Source organism: Rhipicephalus sanguineus, chromosome 8 (assembly GCF_013339695.2).
Source record: "Rhipicephalus sanguineus isolate Rsan-2018 chromosome 8, BIME_Rsan_1.4, whole genome shotgun sequence".
NCBI lineage: Eukaryota > Metazoa > Arthropoda > Arachnida > Ixodida > Ixodidae > Rhipicephalus > Rhipicephalus sanguineus.
This window is the reverse complement of record NC_051183.1, coordinates 9,764,491-9,787,386: the sequence shown is the minus strand read 5'-3', so window position 1 is coordinate 9,787,386 and position 22,896 is coordinate 9,764,491. Positions and strand designations below refer to the sequence as shown.

General features: G+C 45.3%; 3 protein-coding genes across 3 annotated transcripts in view; all 3 read right to left on the bottom strand.

The window, feature by feature from the left end:
• The window catches only part of LOC119401312 (proteasome subunit alpha type-1), a 258,901-nt gene that overhangs the window by 27,628 nt on the left and 208,377 nt on the right, over positions 1 to 22,896 (bottom strand). The gene's annotated exons all lie outside the window — the stretch shown is intronic.
• Positions 1,186 to 6,524, bottom strand: LOC119401310 (protein FAM177A1). The gene is made up of 2 exons (XM_037668005.2): positions 6,368 to 6,524; positions 1,186 to 5,212 (listed from the first exon to the last, which is right to left on the bottom strand). Exons 1-2 carry the CDS (start codon positions 6,506 to 6,508, stop codon positions 4,961 to 4,963), a joined length of 393 nt encoding a protein of 130 aa, XP_037523933.1. The 5' UTR covers positions 6,509 to 6,524; the 3' UTR covers positions 1,186 to 4,960.
• Positions 9,190 to 21,122, bottom strand: LOC119401309 (serine/threonine-protein phosphatase 5). Its single transcript, XM_037668004.1, has 13 exons — positions 20,945 to 21,122; positions 20,660 to 20,829; positions 19,662 to 19,733; positions 19,450 to 19,597; positions 18,475 to 18,596; positions 17,835 to 17,900; positions 17,667 to 17,765; positions 16,438 to 16,543; positions 16,287 to 16,347; positions 11,312 to 11,393; positions 10,412 to 10,719; positions 10,077 to 10,158; positions 9,190 to 9,506 (listed from the first exon to the last, which is right to left on the bottom strand). The coding sequence occupies exons 1-13, from the start codon at positions 21,117 to 21,119 to the stop codon at positions 9,453 to 9,455; spliced, it is 1,545 nt and encodes a 514-aa protein (XP_037523932.1). The 5' UTR covers positions 21,120 to 21,122; the 3' UTR covers positions 9,190 to 9,452.

Genomic DNA, 22,896 nt, shown 5'->3' with positions numbered 1-22,896 from the left:
TTTAAAACACCCACTCTTTGCGCAATTCACATGCTTTGATGCCTGGCGCGATTCTATGCTTCCGCCATGCAATATTACATGTGTTAAAGGGGTACTGACACATAATTTCGGGGCTGAGATAGCCTGCGTGATCGATTCGCGTGAACATGCGTAATATCATCTGCAAAATATCAACAGCGAATATAGCTTGGGAGGTATTTTAAATGAATTTTGATCTTTGCGTGAACGATCGACACTCTCGCGCTATTGACACCCTCAAAGGTGACCCTTGGTGACCGCCCTACTTCCTTCACGTGACCACGCTGCAACAAGTTATGACGTCATAGCCGCCATTTTTTTTGCCACGTTCACTCCAGCAGCCTACTTCTCGGCGGCTGCTCGCGAACCGCGTGGAAGTGCGTAACAGTTCTGTGTGCTGACGTGATCGAGGGCTGCACCCGCTAGGTGGTGATAGTTGCACTCGGAGGCTTGTCGTTTTTGAAACCGAAACTGACACTGATCGGTGATGAGGAGCCTGTAATTAATTATCTGTTGCGCGCTGCAGCAAACGATGTGCCGTGTTATGACTAACAGGCCCCCAGCAACACATTGCAGCAAAAAAACGAGAGGTCAAAATTTTTGTGTCAGTACCCCTTTGAGGAGACTTTTTCCACAACATGATAATCATAGTGTTTTTTTCCCCAAGCAGTTTCAAGCAATAGCATAGCTGTGTGGTATAACACCTGCTTGCCACGCAGACGGCCTGGGTTCGATTCTCACTCGAACTGAATATTTTTTATTATTTATTTTATTTGGATCTTGATTTTTCGGTCACGAGCAAGATGATTTTTCGCTTACAACCAAAGACGTCGACACCGAAATTTTTGTGAAATGAGCTCTTTAATGCTACCGCATTAAAAGAGGTGGCATTTCAATACAGAAGGAAGGCTCACCTGCAATCATTAGCTGCTCGTAAAGAATGACATCTTGAATGATGGTCTGTGCTGCCACGAGTTTAACTGGTAAATACGTTTAAACAGCCAGTTTTGCCTGCACACATTTACGCTGGAGCTCCCCATGAAACACAAAAATACTAGGCGACAAAAATGAGTACGGTGTACATAGCAATTTGCATGCGAGAAGAATGCGGGAGATACTAAGCCATCGAAATGCTGCTTTTACAGCAAGCTTAGACAATGGTGCCTTGATGGTTCAAACGAGCCGGCTGTGATGTCCCAGATTTTGACGCTATCTGCTCAGGGCTAGGTGAGTAGAGATGGACAACATAAAGTAGCCCACATACGCATTTATATACGTATGTACATATGGCAACATATGTATTAGGCTACAAGTGTTAATCAAATTGTGGGATTTATTCCAATAATGCACGGAGGATTGTGATGGATTCTGTAGTGGTGCACTTCAAAATAGTTTTGAACCTTCATGTTTCTTCAATGTCTGCTCAAGGCATGGCTCGAATACAGTCTCAATGGTTGCGAATCGAACACAGAGCCCTGTGCTCAGCAGCAGAAAGCCATGGCGGGTGTAAACATGACAAGAAGAAGCCATATTTCAGCACCTGTTTATTTAGAACATGAGCATAAACAACAAGCAGTTAGCATATGAAAAAAATACATATATTTTGCACGTATTCAGCACTGCTTAAATTCTCCATCGGAATGCATTGCAATACAACGTGTAACATCAACAAAGTGAGCAGTTCGAAGCAGCAAAAAGGCTGCAAGACAGCACATGTGCCACAGTCTTTGGGCAAGAGGGTGTGTTGTTTAGCTTTAACCAGGCACATAGCGGGCAGTAAAGATGTCAGGCATTGTCAAGATACTCAAATGGATTAGCTAAGACTGGCAACATTCTAGTAGGCAACAGCACTACATAAATTGATAGCTCGCTATGTTTACTGGCACTATGTGCATTGTTATGTTATCCATTACCTCATTATTGAAATGAGGTAACTTTAATCTCGGAAATCCCAAGCACCACTCTATGACAAAGAAAATTAGATCAATTCACATGTATCCCCTGGCCATTATGAGTATGTATATCCTCCAAAAATCAATGAAATGTTACTCTACTAAAACTTCAACTGCCATAGCAATTAGTTATCAATTGAGTTGCTTAAACAAGCCCACTAAAACTTTGCTGTCATGTATCAGACATTATAATGCCCTTTGCGCGAAAGGCCCCATTACAAGGTTTGAGCGTTGTAAACAAACAAGCGCAGTGCATAGGCAGTGGTGACCGTGTTTGCAAAGGATGAAACAGCTCCTTGGCGTGGATGTGGTCGAATTTCAAACAGAAATGTGCGTGCACTTCTTTTCAGGAAAGCCACATTTCAAGCAAGAGTGCAATCGCCCTACGAAACATGCATTGCCGATCATGGCACATGACCCAATGTGGAGTGCTGTAAGTGCACCATGAAGCCGAGTAGAAAAAGAAGAAACAGGAGTGCAGCTTTTCATACAAACATGACACAACTCCTTGGCTACAGCACATGGGAGAATGCAGGGAAGGTGCATATTTATGGGTTACCAGAGAAGTACATGTGATAGGCAACACTGGTAGCGACACCTGTTGGTGCCTAACCTAACCAGACATACACAAAGCTAATATTGGAGCGATTTACACACATAACTATAGAAGTAGGGCATTATCAGTTGGATAATCATTAACTCACAGAACTTTTGTTGTGATGAGAACACCGGCATCGCTGAAACTTTTGCAAACGTGCTGTAGGTGAACAAAATGCCACAAGATGTTGCTACCAGCTCTGCCGCTGCAGCCAGCAGCTCCAGTAACCCATAAAAACATTAGAAGTCTACGAACAAACTAAACTTCTATAAAGGACGAGAGCGTCGCTGTTAATAGTGGTGCTCAATGGCACGGTAACGACACATTTGAATTTCCTTCAACAATGAAGCGATAGGAAAAACTTTCTTCGTACAACGTTCCTTAGACAGCACATAGCAACCTCCAGCAGTAACTAATATTTGCAATGGTGCCTGGTGGAAGATTCTTTCCATGCCAACTGGAACGGGAAGATGCCCTTTTACCATGTTTGGAATGTCAGTTTGTCCAGTTCAGCTGGTTAATAGCAGCCACAGACTCGGATGACCATGTGCAGTGTCGTGCTTGCTTTGTCCTTTGCTGAATAGCCCTGTTTGTGGGGCATGGACTACTCTCACAGCAATCCTCACATATTTTCTGGTCTCAAAGCATCCATGACACAACCTTCATCCCGGCTATGAGCGGCGCTGGTTAACACTCCCAGGGATCACCCTTACAGAAATGCCAAATGAAGTGGACAGGGAAGCAGCGCCTTCCATCGTAACTCAAGTGTTAGAGCATCAGATGCATAATTCGATGGTTGTGGGTTTGTATCCCACTGACGGAAAGGGTGATTTTTCATCCACTTTAATTCATTTCAATTTACGTCCCAATTGCTACACTACAGATAAAAGACAACAATTAATGTCCCTTATGCTTTCCCTGGCATAACTGTCTGCTGGTTTCATTCAGTTGAACCTTCATCCCCTTCACGTGAGAGTTTACTAACTACCGCTGGTGTTGCAACTTTATTAATTCATTGACTTCACAAGTGTACTCCCACCGTTGAATGTTTAGCATGCCTTGCTGTGCACTTGAAGTGGACGTGGATGTTCAAAATAGACATCTGACTTTTGAATGTTTTCTGACCAGGAACTCAGTGTCCACAGTGTTCCTCCTGCGCAGTCATTTGATGCCTCCTTTCTATTAGTGAGTGCAGAAGGGCTGTTCTGGTAACATTCGGCACACAGTTTGGCCCAAACTCCAGATATATGTGCTAGAAAACTATTCCAGTTAGCAGGCAATATGATCAGGCTACTTGGTCCATGACAGTGGAAAGCCAGAGTGCTTGTGCTTTGTGTGTCAGTGTTCTTGTCTAATATGTACTGTCTACCACCCCTTCAAGCAACCCAAAGCTCATCTTATGCTTTGAATCATGGAAAGCAATAATACACTTGTGCAAACATCTAGGCAAGAAGACAAGACAAAGAATAAGTTAGACAGGAAGAGTGCCAACCACTAACTGGTTTTATTCACTGCCAAATAGGCACAGGAACTACACCATCGTGACAGTAGTTGGCACCTATGCTGCATACAATGATCTTTGCCGTCTTCAAGCCTAGATCTTTGCATAAGTACTTATGACCAACTAGCTCAAGGTAAAGCCTTTGCTACAAGCAATGACAGCCTATAAAGTTGGAAAGGCTGACTGTTGCAGCCAACTACACACTATTTCAAGCATGGAAACAGCTTTAAATTTTTGCAGGCAAGTGTACGTACACATAGTTCAACGCATTCTCAAATGCAATGCACTACAAAAGCACACCGGCTGTACGAATTCTGTGTAAGCAAGCCACAAGTTAATTGCGTTCCCGCTTTTTACATATTCTGCCACATGGACATTCATATGGGTCCATTGGTCCACTGAAATATGCGAACTTGCCTTAACTATAAATAAATAAATAAATAAATACATCCTACATACTTTCTATCCCTTCCACTTGACAAATTATGTATGCTTTTTGATCCTTGAACACATGAAAAACCCTTGGAACACTGGGTGTCACTGGAGCGAATGTTTCAAATGTACACACTAAAGTAGGCAGTTGCAGCCTTGAAGAAGACAAATGCACTTGAAGCGTTGGCTCCAGCAACACCTAGCGTTCCAAGGGTTTTTCATGTCTTCGGGATTCCATCTTCCCCTGAACTTCTACCTTATTTTGATCCTTTGGCATTTTAGAATGGGGTGCGCGACAACCGTGCTGCCTGTACTCCACACAGGCTCGACAAGCCACATAAAAACAAGTGTGTAAATCGCGGTGTGCGCCTTCAAGTGTGCGTTGGTGCGCTTTCGCGTGCAGGTGGCTTGGTGTGCGACAGTCGCGGCGTGCTCAGTGTAAACGAGGGCTGTTCACACTCAGTAGCGCGGACCCTGGGCCGGCTGCTGGGCCGTGACCTGGACTAACTCCGCCGGCCGCTGCCAGCCGGGCTCCTGCTTCAGCTCCTCGTCATCGTCCACTTGTCCATGCTCGATCTCGTACCGGTACTTGGGCGCCGTGATGCCGAACCAGTTGGCCAGGTGCTCTCCCAGGTAGTCGCACACTGCCAGCGCCTGCGTTCCCAACTGCAACGCCCAGTGCAGCAGGAATGGCGCCCACGGCAGCGTCCTCTGCAAGCCCCCGTCGCACACCACTGTGGTCTCGCAGTGCACCAATCGCACAACTGAAATTTGGGCTAGCTTACACGGGTGTTACACGGTCACTCTCGATCACAATCGAGCCCGATCCAGATCAAATTTCTTGGCTTCTATCCGCAGCTACTGAATTTCCCCAAGACTACTGAATTCATACAATAAAGCAGGCTATAATTTACAGCATTTAACATCAACAGAATTTAAAACGTTAATGTGTTCCACTTTCTAGAATGTGTGATGAAAGTTATAATTGTGTGTTCAGCAAAGCTTCAATTTGGGCTAGTTGGTACGGCATAGCGATGTGGACGCGCTGAGTGAAGCACAAACGAGAAACGTAACAAGGAACAGGACTAGTGATGCGCACCACTAGTCCTGTTCCTTGTTACGTTTCTCGTTCGTGCTTCACTCAGCGCATCCACATTGCTATGTTATAATTGTGTGTTTTTTAATGTATTCTTGCATATTATGAAGTACATATCACTAATTTTATTGCCGCTTTATTTGAGTAGTTTAATCACTTGTGCAAACGTTTTATTTTCTTCTATATAATGTATAACTGACATGCTTTAGTGTATTGTGCGTTACCATGACTGCAGTAATGGGGGCGAGGTTCGCTCAAGCCACATTTGTGCGGCTGTTCTCCCTCATAAATCCCCATTTACCACTCTGTTGTAGTAAGTGTGTGTGTAAATGGAGACCAATAAATCAAATAAAGTCAAATAAGCTTGCGCAAATGTGCGAGTCGCGACCGAGCAATTAGATCCGGATCGGGCTGCATCGAAATCGAAAGTGCATCGTCTAAAACCTGCATGACATTCATGGCGTTGTCTCAGGTGCGAACACAAGAAGTAAGGACGGCGTCGAGAGGAGTTGCGAGTAGAGCCTCGTCCGTCCTGCTCTCCTGTGTTCACACACTGTGCTGTCGCCGGGTTGCACGAAGCGGCAGCCAATGAAACTCGCTTCGGGCGCATGTTCGATGCAAACACAGTTCCAAGGTGCCACTGTTCCGAACAGGCACTTCGCAGAGGAAATGTCTCCAACATGCCTGCTGCTTAAAAGTTGTCTGGCATTCGTTCACGAACACCTTCCATTTGCCCGTGTTAAGGCTTATGAAGGAGGCGGTGCTCTTACCGGGTCGACCACAGGAGCCGCAGTTAGAGGTGGTTCATACTCTTCCGAGCTGTCTTCCTGGAGCACGCCGTCGCTGAAATGCAGCACCTTACGTGGCGCGCAGTCCTGTTGTAGTTTCGCGGACTCGGCACGGTCGGCCATGTTTGCCTTTGCCGGATTGGATCGGCTTGAAATTAACTTGTATTGGATTTAACGGCGATGATAATGACGGTGTGGCTACTGCCATTGTAGCGGGCGGCTACCCAGGAGGTTAAAAAAAAAATCTGCATTAGGGGGTCCTGTCAGTAACTATTCAGGATCTGATAAAGTTCGTTGTCTGTCTGTCTGCTATTAGAGCCTACTGGCGTTTACTTTTTTTTATAACGATAGGACATACATATTTCTGCGCACAATAAACGCCGTTGTGCGCGAGGCCTCTTCCTATCAGTTTCTCAAAAAATATCGGAAGAAACTGTGCCTTCTGTTCGCTTCTGACAAGAGGTCTCTTGTCGTGGGTGCCCCGGAGTAAAAAAATCCTGGCGCCGCCCCTGCTGGTATGGTAGACAGATTCGCTGAAAATGCAACAGTTGCTTGCATGTTCTTCTTCGTACTGTACGTTAGCCATTCTTAACAGGAGGGACAGTATTTCATGCGCTTCCAACTAGGACATCCGGACTTGAACTAGTCATACGCAACACTGTTACAGGCCGGCAGTAAGACTTCCCCCGCCAATGCCAGTACCATCAGCTGCAAGCCACTGTTAGAGGTACTACTGAAACAGATGAAAGGAAAGCATTTAAACTTTCCAAAGAACTGTAGAGATGATGCCACACACCGTAGAAACCATGGAATCCCCTTGCACTCCTGGCCAAATGACATGCTGTGTCGTCAATACCCATACGTTTCAAACTTTGAGTGGGTCATCCCATATGATGGCGAGCGCAGAACATTAGCCACGCTACAAAGGCAGCGAAGCTTTTGTACAGGCATTTATTGCAGCTTTTTGGGAACAGCCGTGGGACACTAGTGTGAGCACGTGTCGAAGCCATTCCATCTGACAGCCCGCATATGCTGTTCCTCCTCGCGAAATGAACACAGGCATTGCAACTGTTGCACCAGCAAGAAACACATTCGAGGCTTTGTCATTATCAGCTCACACCTAAGCTCTTCTCCATTACTGACTCCAACAGGAAATTAATTATGCTCGTAAGGACGAACGAGGGTAGTGTTGCATTCTAGTTGAGATATTCAATAACCCCTTGGCCATTAAAACGAGCATCAATAACCTAACACGACACGAGCACAAGGTAAATCTAGCAACACTCATTGTGTGTGATGTTTTCTTTAAATCATGCCAATCTTTTTTTCTCCTAATGTTTTATAAGCACTGAAAGAGGATGAAAATTACAGGCAGAGGGAGATTGCTGCTGCATACAGTGAAATGAAATTAAAAATTGCCTTCACTAACGTTATTATAAGGGTCCACAACGTTGTCAAAAAGCCGAAGAATGAAATTAAGCAAATGCTGTGCAGCCAAATAGAATCTTCCGTCCATCATTCCAACCCGATTTGACAGCCATAGTGGCAACACGTGCAGACACTAGCGCCAGATTTCCCCCTGGTGTACTTAATTCCTAACCATGCATGTCCGCATAGCTCAATGATTGGGCAATCTGCAGATCATATGCACTGGCAGATCAGAAGTAATGATGCTAAGATTGTTAGTGCTAGATACTTCACGCATTTCAAGGCTGGCGAAGTCGTTGCCAACTGGCTGTCATGAAAACAAAGTCAGGATGTTTGATGTTGAACTGCAATCCTTGTGACGGCCAGTGCAAACGGAACACAGACGAAAAAGGAACGACGACACAGGCGACACCAGCGCCTGTGTCGTCGTTCCTTTTTCTTGTCCGTGTTCCGTTTGTGCTGGCCGTCATGAGTATTTTCCAATTCGCCCAACTGGCTACCCTATTGCAATCCTTGTACCAGCATGTCATAGTATAAAGATGCATAATGGCTGAGAAACCCTGCAATGCATCAAGTCAATGGGGGCTCAGAAATGTGCTTGAACTATTCCTGCAGCGTCTTAGCAGCGGTGTCCAAAGGGGTGCCAGAAGCAATTCGATCAAGTAATCTCGCTCAATGGGAATTGGACGGCCAGACTCTCCATGAAACCCATACAGGGACCACACAAGTAACAACACATTACGATAAAAATTTGCCACAGAACGATGAGCAACCATTGCTAAACTACATGTGCATAGAAGACATTTGCTGATGGGCTGATGCAGAAGTGGACAGGGGTGAAACTCACAGGTGGATGCACATTATTATCAGCTGCATATTCATGTCTTCTGACAGTCAAATGCACTGACCAGTCAAACCTTAACAGTACCTTAATAATAATGAGATTGCATCCAACACAAAAATGCCTTTGTTATGTGCTGACATCAGGGAGACAAAACCTAATGAATGTGCCAACACTGAGGAGAAGCACTGTAGAACTACCGTACTTTGCAATATGTATCTGATAAGCTGTTACATCTTTTTTCATTGTATTCAAATAACTTGTTATACCTGTGTTTATTATAAGAATAATTTGTCAGAACCATATTTACTGTTTATGAACCATGTTTACGTGATTCGAGTGCAATTTGGGTGACAGACGTCTCATAATGCTCATCAGCCTCAAGTGCTCGTCACGACAAGTCACTAAACGGGTCATCAAACTAGGTACCAAATCACACAAAAGTAAGTGTACTACTGAATGTGATGACCGAGAACACTGACCCAAGATTGTGTGCCACAATAACAGCGTCCTCCTCGCGAAATGAGCACAGGCATTGCAACTGTTGCACATACTGTATTCTCAACAGCAGTTCTTTAGTACAAACTGATAGCTGGAGGCCGCCTGTGACATGACTTGAAGCAGGCCGTCCTATCTGAGTGGCTCAAAGGCCTGCCAGCAGCCTCCGGCTCTGTGGAGCCAACGTGCGCCAAGCGTCGGCAGGGTGAATGTGTGTGTGCAGTGGGTCCCAACCCTAGCCACCATCTTGGTCAGCCGCGGCAGCAGCAGCAGAAAGACAGTTAACGGCCGGTGCTGCCCTCAGAGGGCGAGCAGGCTGCTTGCATATGCCATGGGCTTGATGTTCGGATGAGGCTGCAAATGCACCAGCAACAAGTGAGCAATCCGTACTGAGTTTACAAAAAAGCCAGAAGAAAAATTGTTAACATTGTCCAACAGCAAGTCATCAACAAAGAGAAGGTGCACTGTGGCATCAACCTTGCAACCTATGCCAAAATGCTGTTGAATCATCGGACACTGTCACACTGTAAGAAACTATCTTGGTAATAAATGAACCACAGCTCTAACACAGGGAAGTGCAAGAAATTGATGACACAGCGCTCGTGTCATCAGTTTCTTTCTTTGTCCCTGTGTCAGTGGTGTGTTTTATTCATTATCATGAACCACATGCAAGTGGTAGCCCTAATAGCAATCCTAATGAACAAACTCTGTCGTATAACAAGGTACTTGCTAATAAGAATTTTGAAAGGTATTGGGTTTTAAACATTGTTGACAGCCATGGGTGTGCACTAAAGGCAAAGTGAAAGTTCTCAGTTAGTGATGAACAATTGTAACAATGTGCTTGTAATAGCATCCTATGACAGACTTGGCTTTTAAATGAAGTGTCTACTAACCAATTCCCTATCAAAGAAACTATGAACTTACCACAGCCTCGTACGTAGTGAACTTAGGTTTCAGGTCACGACCATTCATGGTGATGAAAGCTCCCTTGTTCCCCATAGTGTCACTGCATAGAAACAGATCAAAATATTATTGAAGTGTCATATTTCACTATCATCATCAAAATAGTGGCACGAGGCAAATGATGAACTAAAATTCAGACAACACGAGTGCTGTTTCAATTGAGCATTGAAGAGGTTATAGCAAAAAGAACTGCACCGATTTCACATGCTATGATTCTGCTCAACCTTTATACGTTACACATCACAATGCAGGGCCAATTTCTCACGTTCCATTTCAACTGAGGAAGCAGTACTGACCAGTAGTTTGGCGCTGAGAAGACGGTGATGCATTTTCCCTGGTGGGCGACTTCGTAGCCTTCGGCCTTGACTTCATGGCTACGCACAATGTAGTCTAGGTTGTTGCGTTGCAGGAAACGCCGTGTCACGTCGGGCCCAAAGTGGATGCCCACACCGCGCTTGCTGGGAGAGCGGCCCTCTTGAGGCTGTGGGTCTGACCACAGCAGTTCGCACATTATGCCTTCCTCCGGCGGTTGCCGGTTGCGGGGCGTCTTGCGGATGTCGTCTAGCGTCACGTTGTCGTCGGAGAACAGGCCACCGTGCATCACCTGCATAGACCGTGCACACAATGGTCGCTACTATTGGAGCAGCTCTCTGGAATTGCAACAATCTAACTTCTACATTATATAGATACACTGAAAAAAAAAAGCGATACAGAAAAATCGTTTATTTGCAAATAGCACAATAAGACATGACTGAAGCGAAAAGGGAGCATCGGACATTGGGCACTGTCATTAGGCACTTTTCTGTAACAATTTATCAATGTAATAATAAAATTCTGCATTGTATAAGGTTATTGATTCCTGGCTGACACAAGCACCTTTATGTTTATTAATGAAGAAAGCCTCTGTTACTTCCTGGATCGTTTGCTCTCTATTCTTATCCAGCGCCGAAGAAATACTGACAAGACCAACAGCTTCGTATCCTCAATAAATGATTAGGTTTCGATGTGCAACTTTTATTGCCTACTAGCAGTGTCGACTGCATAGACCAATATTTTGGCACTGCCCAAAACAGTTCAGTAAAATATGTTCGACACGCGCCTCAGTTCAGTCAGAAAAGGAAGTATGCCATGCACCAAAATACGCAGAAAGCCTGGTGAAACAAATCGATTGCTTTAGAAGTGAAAGCAGCACACACCAGAACCCGTCCATTGATGAGATGCGCCAGGGGAAGCCAGTTGAACACCTCGGTGAATAGCTCGGCCATATTGGGCGTGTACCTGAGAACAAGGACTTAAGGAACATAGCGAAACGCTTCTCCAAGTGCCCAACTGCCCAGAGCCCTATGGGGAATGTATTAGCCTCTATACTAAAGGCACCAGTTACAACGGATAAGGGGGGGGGTGCATTTGTCCCTCATGAACTAGTTGTCCCAGGGCGGCAGGGGGATGTGGCATTTTTTTAGAAGTTGCAATCATTGACTGTCTTTTGTTATAGTACTAGACATGTACCGTAGTATACTGCTGGAATGAACAATGCGCAAGCTAACTTTGAAATTCTGATCAGCAATGATGGATTTACTCTGTGTGCCTCCTTTAAAGGGGCCATGACACCCAATTTTCCATCATAATCTGTGTTATGTGGATTAATCCTTGTGCATTCACAAATAAGCTGGCGAAATTTTAGTGCATTTGGTCGAGCACTTAATTTATAATCAAATATTTTCATAAACACGCAAGCGGCCCGAGAGTCAGGCAACACTGGTGCACTCGCGAGCCGTGACGTAACAAGCAGCTAGCTATGCAAGCCTCTGCACTGCGGCGAACGATATTGTTTCGTGGTCAGCTGCACGTGATATCGAGATATTTGAGCTTTCTTCAGCTTGGCATTGAAACTGAACGATTTGCAGCGGCTGAAACTTTGGTAGAAGACGACGGCTCCGTTCCCTGCTGCACGTGACGTCACACGCGCCATAGCAAAATGGCGGTCGTCGGCGGTGGGCAGGCTTTACAGCCGGCGACTTCTACGTCTTGTTTTGCACTGAAATAGTCTTTTACGGCGCACTTTTGAAATCCGTATAGGCATAATAGACCCTCTACTTCTAGTTTTCGCTGACAATCACAAATCTTTGGGCGACCGTGTCATGTACCCTTTAATGTACAGTTAGTTCAGCTTCCAACCCTTCTTCGGGAAAACGGGAAATCTATGCCTCTGCTCTGTACTGTGCCTCACAATTTCTTGGCAGCATGGCGAAGGCCATGAGCCCCTCCACAGGGTTCCAAATTACACACGACATATTTTCCAATGGCCTGCCTCTGTGTGTGGCATGTATTAAAGCTGTCGTTAACCGACCCAACAGATCCCAACATCCTGAAATTCATAGAAACACAACTGCTTTATAGAGACTCTAGTGTCGCTTTAATTTTAAGAACACCGCTCAAAATGAATGCTCTGCAGCAGAATGCTCTAAATCCCAAGGCGTTCTGGCACTGCGCTCAGGGTTATAGGTTTGACATGCAGCTGCAAAGATCCGCACTTTAAAATAAAAAAAACAATGCAAAGATGCCTCCACACTATGGCTTCAGTAAATATTCCAGAGCCTAGGTTACAATATACCCTAGTTCACATTAACTCTTTCATTACGGAAGGAAAATGGCTGATTTTCAGTGCTTCCACAAAATTTTTTTCTCTTGAACAACTGCTAGCTTTTAGCATTGCTATACATCAAATTGTAGCTTTTTCATTTGGCTTTCCAACTATGAAAGGACAGTGCTGTGAGGGTTACAGTAATTGAAAGTTTATTTGTCAATTAAAGAAAAACATGCACAAAAAAGTACAAACACAAAGAAGTGAGCGAGTATGCTTAACCAGAGAATTATTTTTGAAATTCTGAAATATACAAATTGTTCCCTATTCCTTCTGCTATTGGTTAGTATTATAAAATATCATCATCAAGACGTCAGAAGAAGGAAAAGAAGACTTCTCCCTGGCGCGAGCGCGTGCTACTTCACTTCTTCTAATAAACCGTTCTGGTTCGAAGCAGTCACTGGTCTCGATTGTTTTATCAAGTATATATATCAATCCGGTGCTCCGAGTACTACATTTTTGGCTGCTCGTCAATCTAGCAGCCTTGACGGCTGTGCCACTCAGCAAAGCAGTCGCGCGAGGGCACGAAACAAAGATAAACTTTGCAGGTGGAGCAATAGACACTTGTTCTGTTTTGTGTCTTTGTTTTCTCGTAGCAAATCTTACAATTTCTCCTTTTATCCATTCTTTTTGGTTGGTGCCGAACAGGGCTCAAGGGTGCGAAGGGGGGTGAGATGGAGGCGTGTCCTTGTGCGACTTCGTCATAATCAAATATATGATGAATTAGTTCTTCTCTAAAGGCCAATTGATCAAAATAAATGCTTCTGGAAAGTTCTGGGACTTCTGGGTTGTTTTTTCGGTGCTCTTGAAAGAGAATGAAGCTGTTCACGCATGCGATGTCAACAGTGCAAAAAAGAGAGTTTTGCACCATCGCACGCATTTTCTCAGGACGTTGTAAGTGCCAATGATTTGGTCCAATTTGTCCGCACCTAACATCCCAGCATTATATTTATGGACAAGGAGCGGCTTTTTGATTACTTTCAGAGCCCACTGGCTCCCCCTTCGCTCTCTTCTTTTGGCCGGCACATGTTGGTTTGCCGTGTGCATTGTACTCATCAAGTTCACAGCCCGGAGGCCTTTCTACTGCATGCAGAGGATGCTACCCTTCCAAATCCATCGAATGTCTCCACGCTGTGCCTGTTTTTCCCATGCAGTGTCTTTCAATTCAGCTGGAAAGTAGCGACGGTCTTTGCGAGTTGTCCCGCATGCAAGTGTCTTGCGCTAAATCAGACGTTCAAAAAGTTTCGCTGATGTGTAAAAATTATCCATATAAATTTTGTATCCCTGATCAAGGTACTGTGTACAAAGCCTGTTCACTACATCAAAGGCTAAGCCATGAGGCCCCGGTGCCTCACGCTTACCAGTGTACACGAAGAATTGAAGTGTGTATCCGATTTTCGAATCTGCCAGTACCCAGAGTTTATAGCCAAATTTAGTCACCTTGTCCCTAATGTATTGCCTGATTCCTGATCGGGCTTTAGATTTGACCATGCGTTCATCAACGAAGAGGTCGTGCTGTGGCTGGAAGAAATTTACTGATTGCTGATTTATGTGCCTCAGCAGTCACGACACCCTCCATGTCTTTCAATCAGATGCTGCCGCCACTGCGTCTTCTGGGTCTCCTACACTCAGAAAGGCAAGCAGCACGAAAAATCGGTCTCGTCCCACACCATTTGGTGGCAGCAGGCCACTGAATGTTCCTGTGGTCCGCCAGTATAAGTGCAGTCGCAGCACTTCAACAAGGCCCATGTAGATGATGAGTCCAATTAGTCGCAGCATCTCTAGTGGAGTGACTTCCTCCCAGGAGCCGTCACGCCGAGAATAGGTTTGTTTCCCCAATATGTTCATCCAGGCGTACTTATTTGTGTTCTCGCACACCGTCTTGATTACTTCAGTCGTGAAGAACAAAAGAAAAAAGTCCAGCGCTCTACAGATCCGACGCGCGTCGCTCCGCATCACTGCTCGAACATAGGCACCTGGTTGTCTCGTTGGCAAAAACTTGACACGGCGCGATGAGTTCGGCAATGTATCCCAGCCATATGTTGTTGAGGCCCTAAAGAAAACGACAGTAGCACCGTCAAGTATGAAGTGCGTTTTTTTACATAAATACAGCATGAAGTCGAAAGGAAATCTCACCTGCAAGTGCTTGTCGAAGTTTGAGGCCCCTGCGCAGGAGTGTCATTGTCGTGAGCTAAAATCTGACGATTCCCGCATCGTTGCTTGAGCCATCACTACTGCTTAGGTCAGAAAAATCGGCAGAAGAAGCGGCCGAATTACTTGTTGCAGGAGTCTGCTTTCGAGGAGCACCGTGCGGACAGGACGCCATTCTCGCACGCAACTCGAAACCACTTTCGGTTCAAAGCGGCACGGCACGGTGGGGCACGAAATGTAAACAAACCAAGCTGGAACTGTAAGAGGAGTTTTCAAAGAGTATGCCAGATGGCGCTACTTGGCTGTAAAGCGCTGCATGTACTTTTTGCGGGAGATTTGAAGTCATCGGACACCCGTGTCTGATGGCCTATGGTGCCGTACTGAAAGAGTTAATGTCATTGCTATGCTCTAAATAGTAATGTGTTAATCACTAAATTGTTTGTTACTCATAGGAGGTCCCTCTGTAACTTCGAGGTCTCCATATGTACTGACTCTTAAAGGGACTGACAACCAATTTTTATGGTGCCTATTTTCTTTAGTGCAACGGAAAGCTCACTGGTGAGAGTGTCTAATCATGGAATGGTAACGTGGAGAACGCCGTGAGACATATGTAACAAGGAATTTTTCTATCTGCAGCGAATATGAAGTCCTATGCACAAGTGACATCACTTGCTGCAAACAGTGAGCGCGAGAGCGGCTCGTGTTTGAGGGCGGCGGTTTGCCGTGCATGCGTGCACTCCGCGCGCATGCGCCGCGGCTCAACATGTCAAATTGGATAAAAACCAGCGGGAAACACGAACCACAGAGAAAGAACATGACGGGACAGGCTGGCTGTCCCGTCGTGTTCTTTCTCTGTGGTTCGTGTTTCCCGTTGGTTTTTATCCAATTCGACGTGTACCAACTAGCCCAGTCCATCGCCTTGATGGCTCAACATGTGCCACAAGCAACTGCGAAAGCAGCGCCGCTTCTCATCGGGCAAATCCTTTTGCCTCATAAGCAGCACAAAATAGAGCAGGGGTGGGTAATAATAAGCATACTCTAATTTTCAGGACTAATTATGGCACACATGGCAGCATCAGACTACGTGACTACATACAGCAATGTGATCGACTCCATAATCCAGCTTCAAGACTCTTCCGCTTAGCTGCGCGACGTACCTGTTTTTTGTTACTTTTAAACACGATTTAAAAATATAAATTCTACTCACAATGTGAAAAGGATGCTGGAATCTGTCACTATATTTCACAGTCTTTTCATTTCTACCAGGATCTAATTGACGTTCTGGTTAGTTGTCGGTCCCTTTAATGAATAAAATGAATGTTGGAGGTAAATAAAAAACAAAAAAACTTCACTATGCTGTCGATATTAAAGGATACTTGGCCTTGACTTCTCCTTCGAAACCATACATTTGGTTCATGGTCTGGCTCTCATGGTTTCCTGCACGGAAAAAAAATAATAATAATACTGTATAGTTGGGCTTCACAACAGCACAGGTGGCTCTAAAGACAGCACACACAGGTTCCTTACCTCGTGACATGTACATGTGATTTGGATAGAGCAACTTGAAGCCAAGTAATGTGAAGATGCACTCGACTGAGAATGAACCCCGGTCAACGAAGTCCCCATTGAACAGCTGGCCAAACTACGGGTCAAGGATTCACCAAGACACACATTCAGAAGAAATACAGATACATAGAGTAGCATCCTCTTCAGGACTAAAGATCGTTAAGGCACATAATAATAATAATAATAATAATAATAGGTCCTTTATTTTTCATCAAGCATAAGATGAGGGAGGCAGGGAGAAAAAGCTGACGAGCAGCTTGACTAATTCCGGCCCCCCAAAATGTACACTTCGGCGCATTTACAGCAGACTGTGCTGAACATATTGAATAACCAAAATGACAATGAGAATGCAAAGTGACAGGCTATTAAACAGTGTACATAAACAGGGCAAAGAAACATCAAGGAAAAAATTAAGAGATGGAAGAGAGAAAACATTTGGGAATAATACAATTCATTTTCATTGAAAATATCATGTAATCACACAACATTTGTTATCACAAAACATTCGTAACTAGAAAACATTTGTAAGAAAATATTCGTGCCTAGAGAAACCAGTGTTGAAATTCATCAGGGGCAAACGAGACAACGTATGGGTTAGATTTATGAAATGACAATTTCATAATCAGTTCTCATTAGCCAATTGGGACGTTACAAACACGAAACACCCCCTTACTGCCAAAGTGTTTTGATTAGGTGCTGCAAAGATGTTCATAAAATGTTCATTAGGTGCGAAGACGTTCAAGAGATAAAAAACTGGCCAATGATTTGGAGAGCAGCCATATCCTCATGTTCATTCTCACAATAAAAGCACCTCAATCAAAAAACACACAGACGAAGATGTTACATGACATGAGATGTTAACATGCTGAAGCTGCATCCAGAATTTTCATGTCAGCCAGCAGTACTTGATAGGTACCTTACAGGGTACTTTTTGAGGGTTGTAACGACTAATTGGTCTCGACCAAATTGATGTCATCTCTTGCAGAAGATAATAAGGGCAATGCGATTAAACCAGCTCTGTTTAATTACAGAAGCACGTAACTTTGTATACAAGACAATTAATTTACGTTAACTATTTTCAAGATAATTTTTAAAAGGCGCAATTTTACAGCACCCAAATGGGTACAGTGAAACTGAGGCACATGCTAGAGGCAGAGAAAACTGCACCTACAAGACAAGCCAAAGGATACATATGGGTTGGTCTCAGATGGCAGCCCATTCAGCTCGAAGATGTTCATGAGATCAAAAAACTGGCCGTGAATGTCCCCGCATATTGTGAACTTGCACTCCTGCAGCAATCAACATTTGTCATCGTAAGTAAGCTTGCATGCAAATCAACGCAAGTGGAGGCGCATTACCGGTGGCACTGCAATGTCTACGAGGCTGGGAAGAGGCTGGAACAGTGCCTTTGCATCAACCAGAATCTGCAAGGATACAAGGCCGGGAACAGCACAGTCGTGTCAGCACATCAAGGGCACGCTTCTTGAATGCGGTGAACAGAGCTTCCCAGCTGTCAATAACAGCTCGGCAAAGTATTGGCTATTGTCATGACATTCATGTCATGACAATAGCCAATACCCCCACATTGTGTACATAGTTGGTGACAGCAATTCCTAGGAAAAAGCATTGTAGGCTGCCTGCATGCAATGCAAAAATATTTTGGCTCACATGTTCATAGCAGCCTTGCCTGCCTGGTTTTGCGATGACAATCCATTTAAGTGATCTCAGCACATGTGTACACATGACCAAACGCTTTACACTGAAAAATATTACACAAATGCGTCATTTTGCATTGGGATCAGTTCAATACTACACGTGTATGCCAGATTACATCTGTGCCACGTCTGAGCAGAATTCAGCAAGCCACATAGCTGGAGCCGGGTACATCTGTAGCTGATATTTATCTTTCTTTTTGTAACGCTCGTGCTTCGTAGCATGCTGTCCTAAGTTACGTTTCCACCACATCATGGCCAGGTTACTCAGGTGAAAGTGGCTTGCCTTGTAGGCATATTTCCTGTGCAGCTTGCGGCCTGCCTTGAAGGTTTCCATCAGCTCCTTCATGAACTCCAGTGTCACCCGGCCATCCTGAAGCTGCGGTCCTTTGTAGTCGTCCTCTATGGCTGCACGTATACGTTAATAAAAGCAATCACCCCATGGGATGCGTGCAGAGCCACAACATTCGAAGAGGGAAGCTCTACGCCATGTCTAGGTTTTCGAGACATCTATGCGACTTTCTCTTGCCGCTTCTCTAAGATGTGTGACATACTTTTCCAACCACTGCTGTAAAGTTTCGATTCCAATAACACCAGTAAAGTTTGATTTTCATTATATAAATAATTAAATGCTTTTCACAAGTCATCATTGGGGCAATTTACATCACGACAAGTTGGTTATGTGGCTGTCCCTTTAGAACGGTTGCCTGTGTGAAATGGGCAGGTTAGCCTAAAGTAAAATACAAAGTAATAATTTGAATTTTCATTTGAATCCACATTTTCAAAGTGCACTGCAATGCTGTCTCATTTGTGGAAGCTGTTTACTCTGCAGCAGAGGCATTAGTTAATTCGAACGATTTTTCTGTCAATTATGCTGGAGTTAATTTCTGATTTCAATGACCCTTTAATGGGACACTGACGACGTTGAGTATTAATACCATTCCAGAAACCTTGGAAAACTTGCATCATAACAAGAAAATGTTTAGTTAGACAGAAAAGTGTGCTACAAGGGTCCCCATATCCCTAGCACAATTCAGTTTGACTAACGCCAAGCTAGGAATTAGGTTCCATAAGCCATCACCACCTTTTACTGCCCATCAATTAGCACCAGGGTTTCTCGCATAAAGGCACAGCCAGAAACCATGCCGACGATGTCACTTGCCGTTGGAGTCGTTTTTGGCAGCGGAGTTGCAAGCAGCATCCAACATTTACATTAATTTCTCAATTAACAACGTGCTATTGTTGATAACTAGTGCCTTACACATAGCTTCGATGTCAATGCTGTCTGCGATTGATTTCTTGGAGTCGTCCACAGCTATGGCTCGCTCGAAAGCCATGCGCCGAACCACCTTTTGGCACTCACTGTACTTTGCACTTGCATCGCGGTCATTGGGCCGTGCCTTCGTGACCTGCAGCAAGTGGATTCCACGTTGGACACAGTCGGCCAGCTAGAACAACTGAGACACAACTCACCGCCTCAAAGTCCTTGAGCGCTTGCTTGAACTTCCCTAGTGACATGTATGCAGCCGCTCGCCTGTAGTAACCCTGCAGGTCCCAAGATGTGGTCACCGTTGTTAGTAGGCCGACGAACAATACATTATTGTGTAAACTACACCCAGCACTTTTTTTGCAAATATTTTGATGGTGTAACGTGCACCACCAGGGAAAGCCAACACGTAAATTTGAATTAGGCCTTGCGCCATCATGCTCCCCGCAGCCAATATGACAAATTTAGAAGTGTGGGTTTTCACCGCACCACAGACAACAGTGCACCTGAGGATAGACATCAGCTGTCATTAAAGAAATACGATGCACAAAAATAACGGGAGGCAAAAAGAAGCAGAGCTCAAGTGTTGTTCTAAATCTGTCACTGTGATTTTAGAGTTTTCAGAGGAAAGCTGCACCTACGAGGTTGCGAGCTACAAAAAAATTTGAACATTAAGGATAAAAGGCAAAGAGAAAGCGTGTTTTCCCGACAGGCATTTCAGATTTTTCGCCAGCTCGGTGTGCAGCGCACTCCTTTGTTTCATTTAAGTGCAGTGCTGAGCTGAGCTCACAGCAGTGCCTCAATCCTTCGTTGCCTAACTTAATAGCGTGTGAACGCGAGCCAATGAGCCCATATCCATATTTAAGAACACCGCAAAATTAACACGGGCAAAATGCGCACAGGGCTAGCGCTAGTTCACTCCGCGTTTATTTTGCGCTGTTTTAAACTATGAATGCGTTGCTTACAAGCTTGGAAATGCTTCCTCCTTACTAGCAGTGCGCGCATCGGCGGCTAAACCTACCGGCATCGCGCAGAGGTACGCGACAGGTGTTGGCAAACAGTTGGCAAGCTACCACAGAGGCGCGTGCGCATTGCAAACCCGAGTCATGCGAGCCAAGAGTTTCGAAAGCACTCCAGTTGCGGCCAGGCAGCGCAAACCATTTCGAGCTCGTACTGCGATGTCGCACGGTGAACACAGGCGCACCTTCACGTAAGTCCTGTCGAGCTCGATCGCCTTGGAAGCATCCTTGAGCGCGTATCCGAAGCACTCCGTCTTGAGGTACGCGAAGCTGCGGTTGCCATAGTAGACCGCCTTGTACGGGTCCGCCTCGATCGCTTTCGAGTACAACTCGATGGCGGCGTTGAACTCCTGCTCTGCGAATGCAAACCACAAGCGGCTGTTGGAAGACCGAGCACGAACAGAGCACGCCGCAGCTGCCGGCACGTCCATGTGCTCGTCCGCGCTGCCTTCGGCGGCGGTAACACTTACTTTTGAAGTGCTCGTTGGCTTCCTCCTTGTACTTGGCGGCCAGCGCTTCCTTCTCGGGTGGACATTTGTGCGCGTACGATTCATTCCGGAGTAAACATTCTGTATCGGAGCCGCCTGTAGCCTCCAATATCGCCGCCATGTTCGACGCAATCTGACATCGGCCGCGGCCGCACATTCGCATTCTCGGATCAATATTGTATGGCCGCGTCTCCTGCGCGCGGGTGGCAGGAGGAAAGCGTATCCCCGGAGTCGGGGCTCTCCCGGTTTGGCGCGAAACCGGATCTGACGTTACCATAGGGAGGTACTCCCTGCCCCTAGACAGGTACTGTTGTAGCTAGGGAAAGATCCGACGATTCCTCGGCCTTGTCCCCAGCCTTTACTTGCCTATGTTTTACTCGGTACCAGCGTTGCCAGATGGTGAAATTCGGCACCAGATTGGGAAAATCTGGTGAAAATTGGGGGCTGCTGGTGTTGAGGTGCCAGAACGGCTACACCAGACAAAATCTGGTGAAAAGTGGTGAAAAACGTTGAGGAGTGGCTTGTCACTACAATTATTCTTATTTACACCGCGTTGTTGCCGACAACTTATTGCTTCAAACCACACCACATCCCACGAGTAGCGCCAGTTTCTTGCTGCACTCAAATCTATAAACCTTCAAACCGAAACCGGCCGAGCAGGCTCATTGTGTGGCGAAGGTCGCGGGACAGTTCGCGGGCCTGCTGGACGCCACCCCGCTCGTACCTCTTGTCTTCAGTAATAAAGTTAATTTTCTCCTTCTCCTTGTTTATGCATATCCACCTTTATGGCTCTAGAAGGCGACGGGCTCTAAGGAGGTTAAAAAAATTCTAGAGTGGAAGTAATCGAAACTTCGGAGAAGCGAATGTGAAGCCAGCGTTTGGACATACCTTACCTGAATAGCCTACCCTTCTCGTCTGATGTCTGATTAGAAAATGCCCTTGTTCTGGTGACGTAAATGCTATAGGTTAGTCATTGGTCGGTTACGAGGAAAGGAATATATCCGAATGAGTATGTAAAGCTCGCCAAGGCTTTGATAAGGATGCCAGTAACATAGAGGCACGTTGGGAAGTATCTGTTCGGAACAATTAGCCATCGAAGGTCCGTGTTCAAAACCAACCTTGTCTTTACCTCTTGTTTTCTTTGTAGTTTTGGGGCCCTTAACACGCGCTAAGTGGATAAAAACAGTAAACAGGGCTAAATAACTGAAGTCGGTTTGTGGACACTGGCTTCATCATAAGACAAAACGAGATGTATGGGCATGGTGTAAGGTATATGTAGATCGAGCACATGTGACTAGCTGACTTGCTACTTTTTCTTAGCTGACGACGTTTTATCGTTCGGTTTTTCCACTCCAGCATCTTTTTTTAACATCATTGGGTGGGCCACTCAAAAACCTCCTTGCCTGTTTCTAGGAGTACGTGTGCGAATATATATTCTAAATTTCGAATAATTAATCGAATAGTGTTCTATTCGATTCGGCATTCGAATCGAATAGTGTATATTCGAAATACCAAATATTTTTCCAATATACACTCTTCAGCATGGACGGAAAACCCAGAAGTAACGACATTGAGGGGTCATTTTTGTACACGCTTACATGCATGACTAACAACAGACGCAACTCTTATGTGTTGCACGGCGGGCTCACTTGCAATCTTCCAAAGGCATAGCGCATGCAAGACGGGACGGCGAATGACAAATAGACAGGCATAGACATCAGGGGGTAGCCAGGGGGGGGGGGGGATTCAACCTCCCCCCCCCCCGAAAATTTTCAGTTTTGCTTGCGCACACATACAAATGCACTCACGAACATACATAAAGTATGTTGACCCCCCCCCCCCCTCGCCGAAAAAAAAATTTCTGGCTTCGCCCCCAGCAGATGCACATCGCTGTACATACACAATATGCTGTGTATGTGTGTTTATGCGTCATT

Coding starts and splice junctions, on each gene's coding strand:
- LOC119401310 (XM_037668005.2), bottom strand. CDS start 6,508: ATGGCCGACCGTGCCGAGTCCGCGAAACTACAACAGGACTGCGCGCCA. Junction 5,213..6,367: donor CGGCTCCTGTGGTCGACCCG/GTAAGAGCACCG, acceptor GGGGGCTTGCAG/AGGACGCTGCCGTGGGCGCC.
- LOC119401309 (XM_037668004.1), bottom strand. CDS start 21,119: ATGTGCGGCCGCGGCCGATGTCAGATTGCGTCGAACATGGCGGCGATA. Junction 17,901..18,474: donor ACAGGAAATATGCCTACAAG/GCAAGCCACTTT, acceptor GTATCCTTGCAG/ATTCTGGTTGATGCAAAGGC. Junction 17,766..17,834: donor TAGACATTGCAGTGCCACCG/GTAATGCGCCTC, acceptor TGATTGCTGCAG/GAGTGCAAGTTCACAATATG.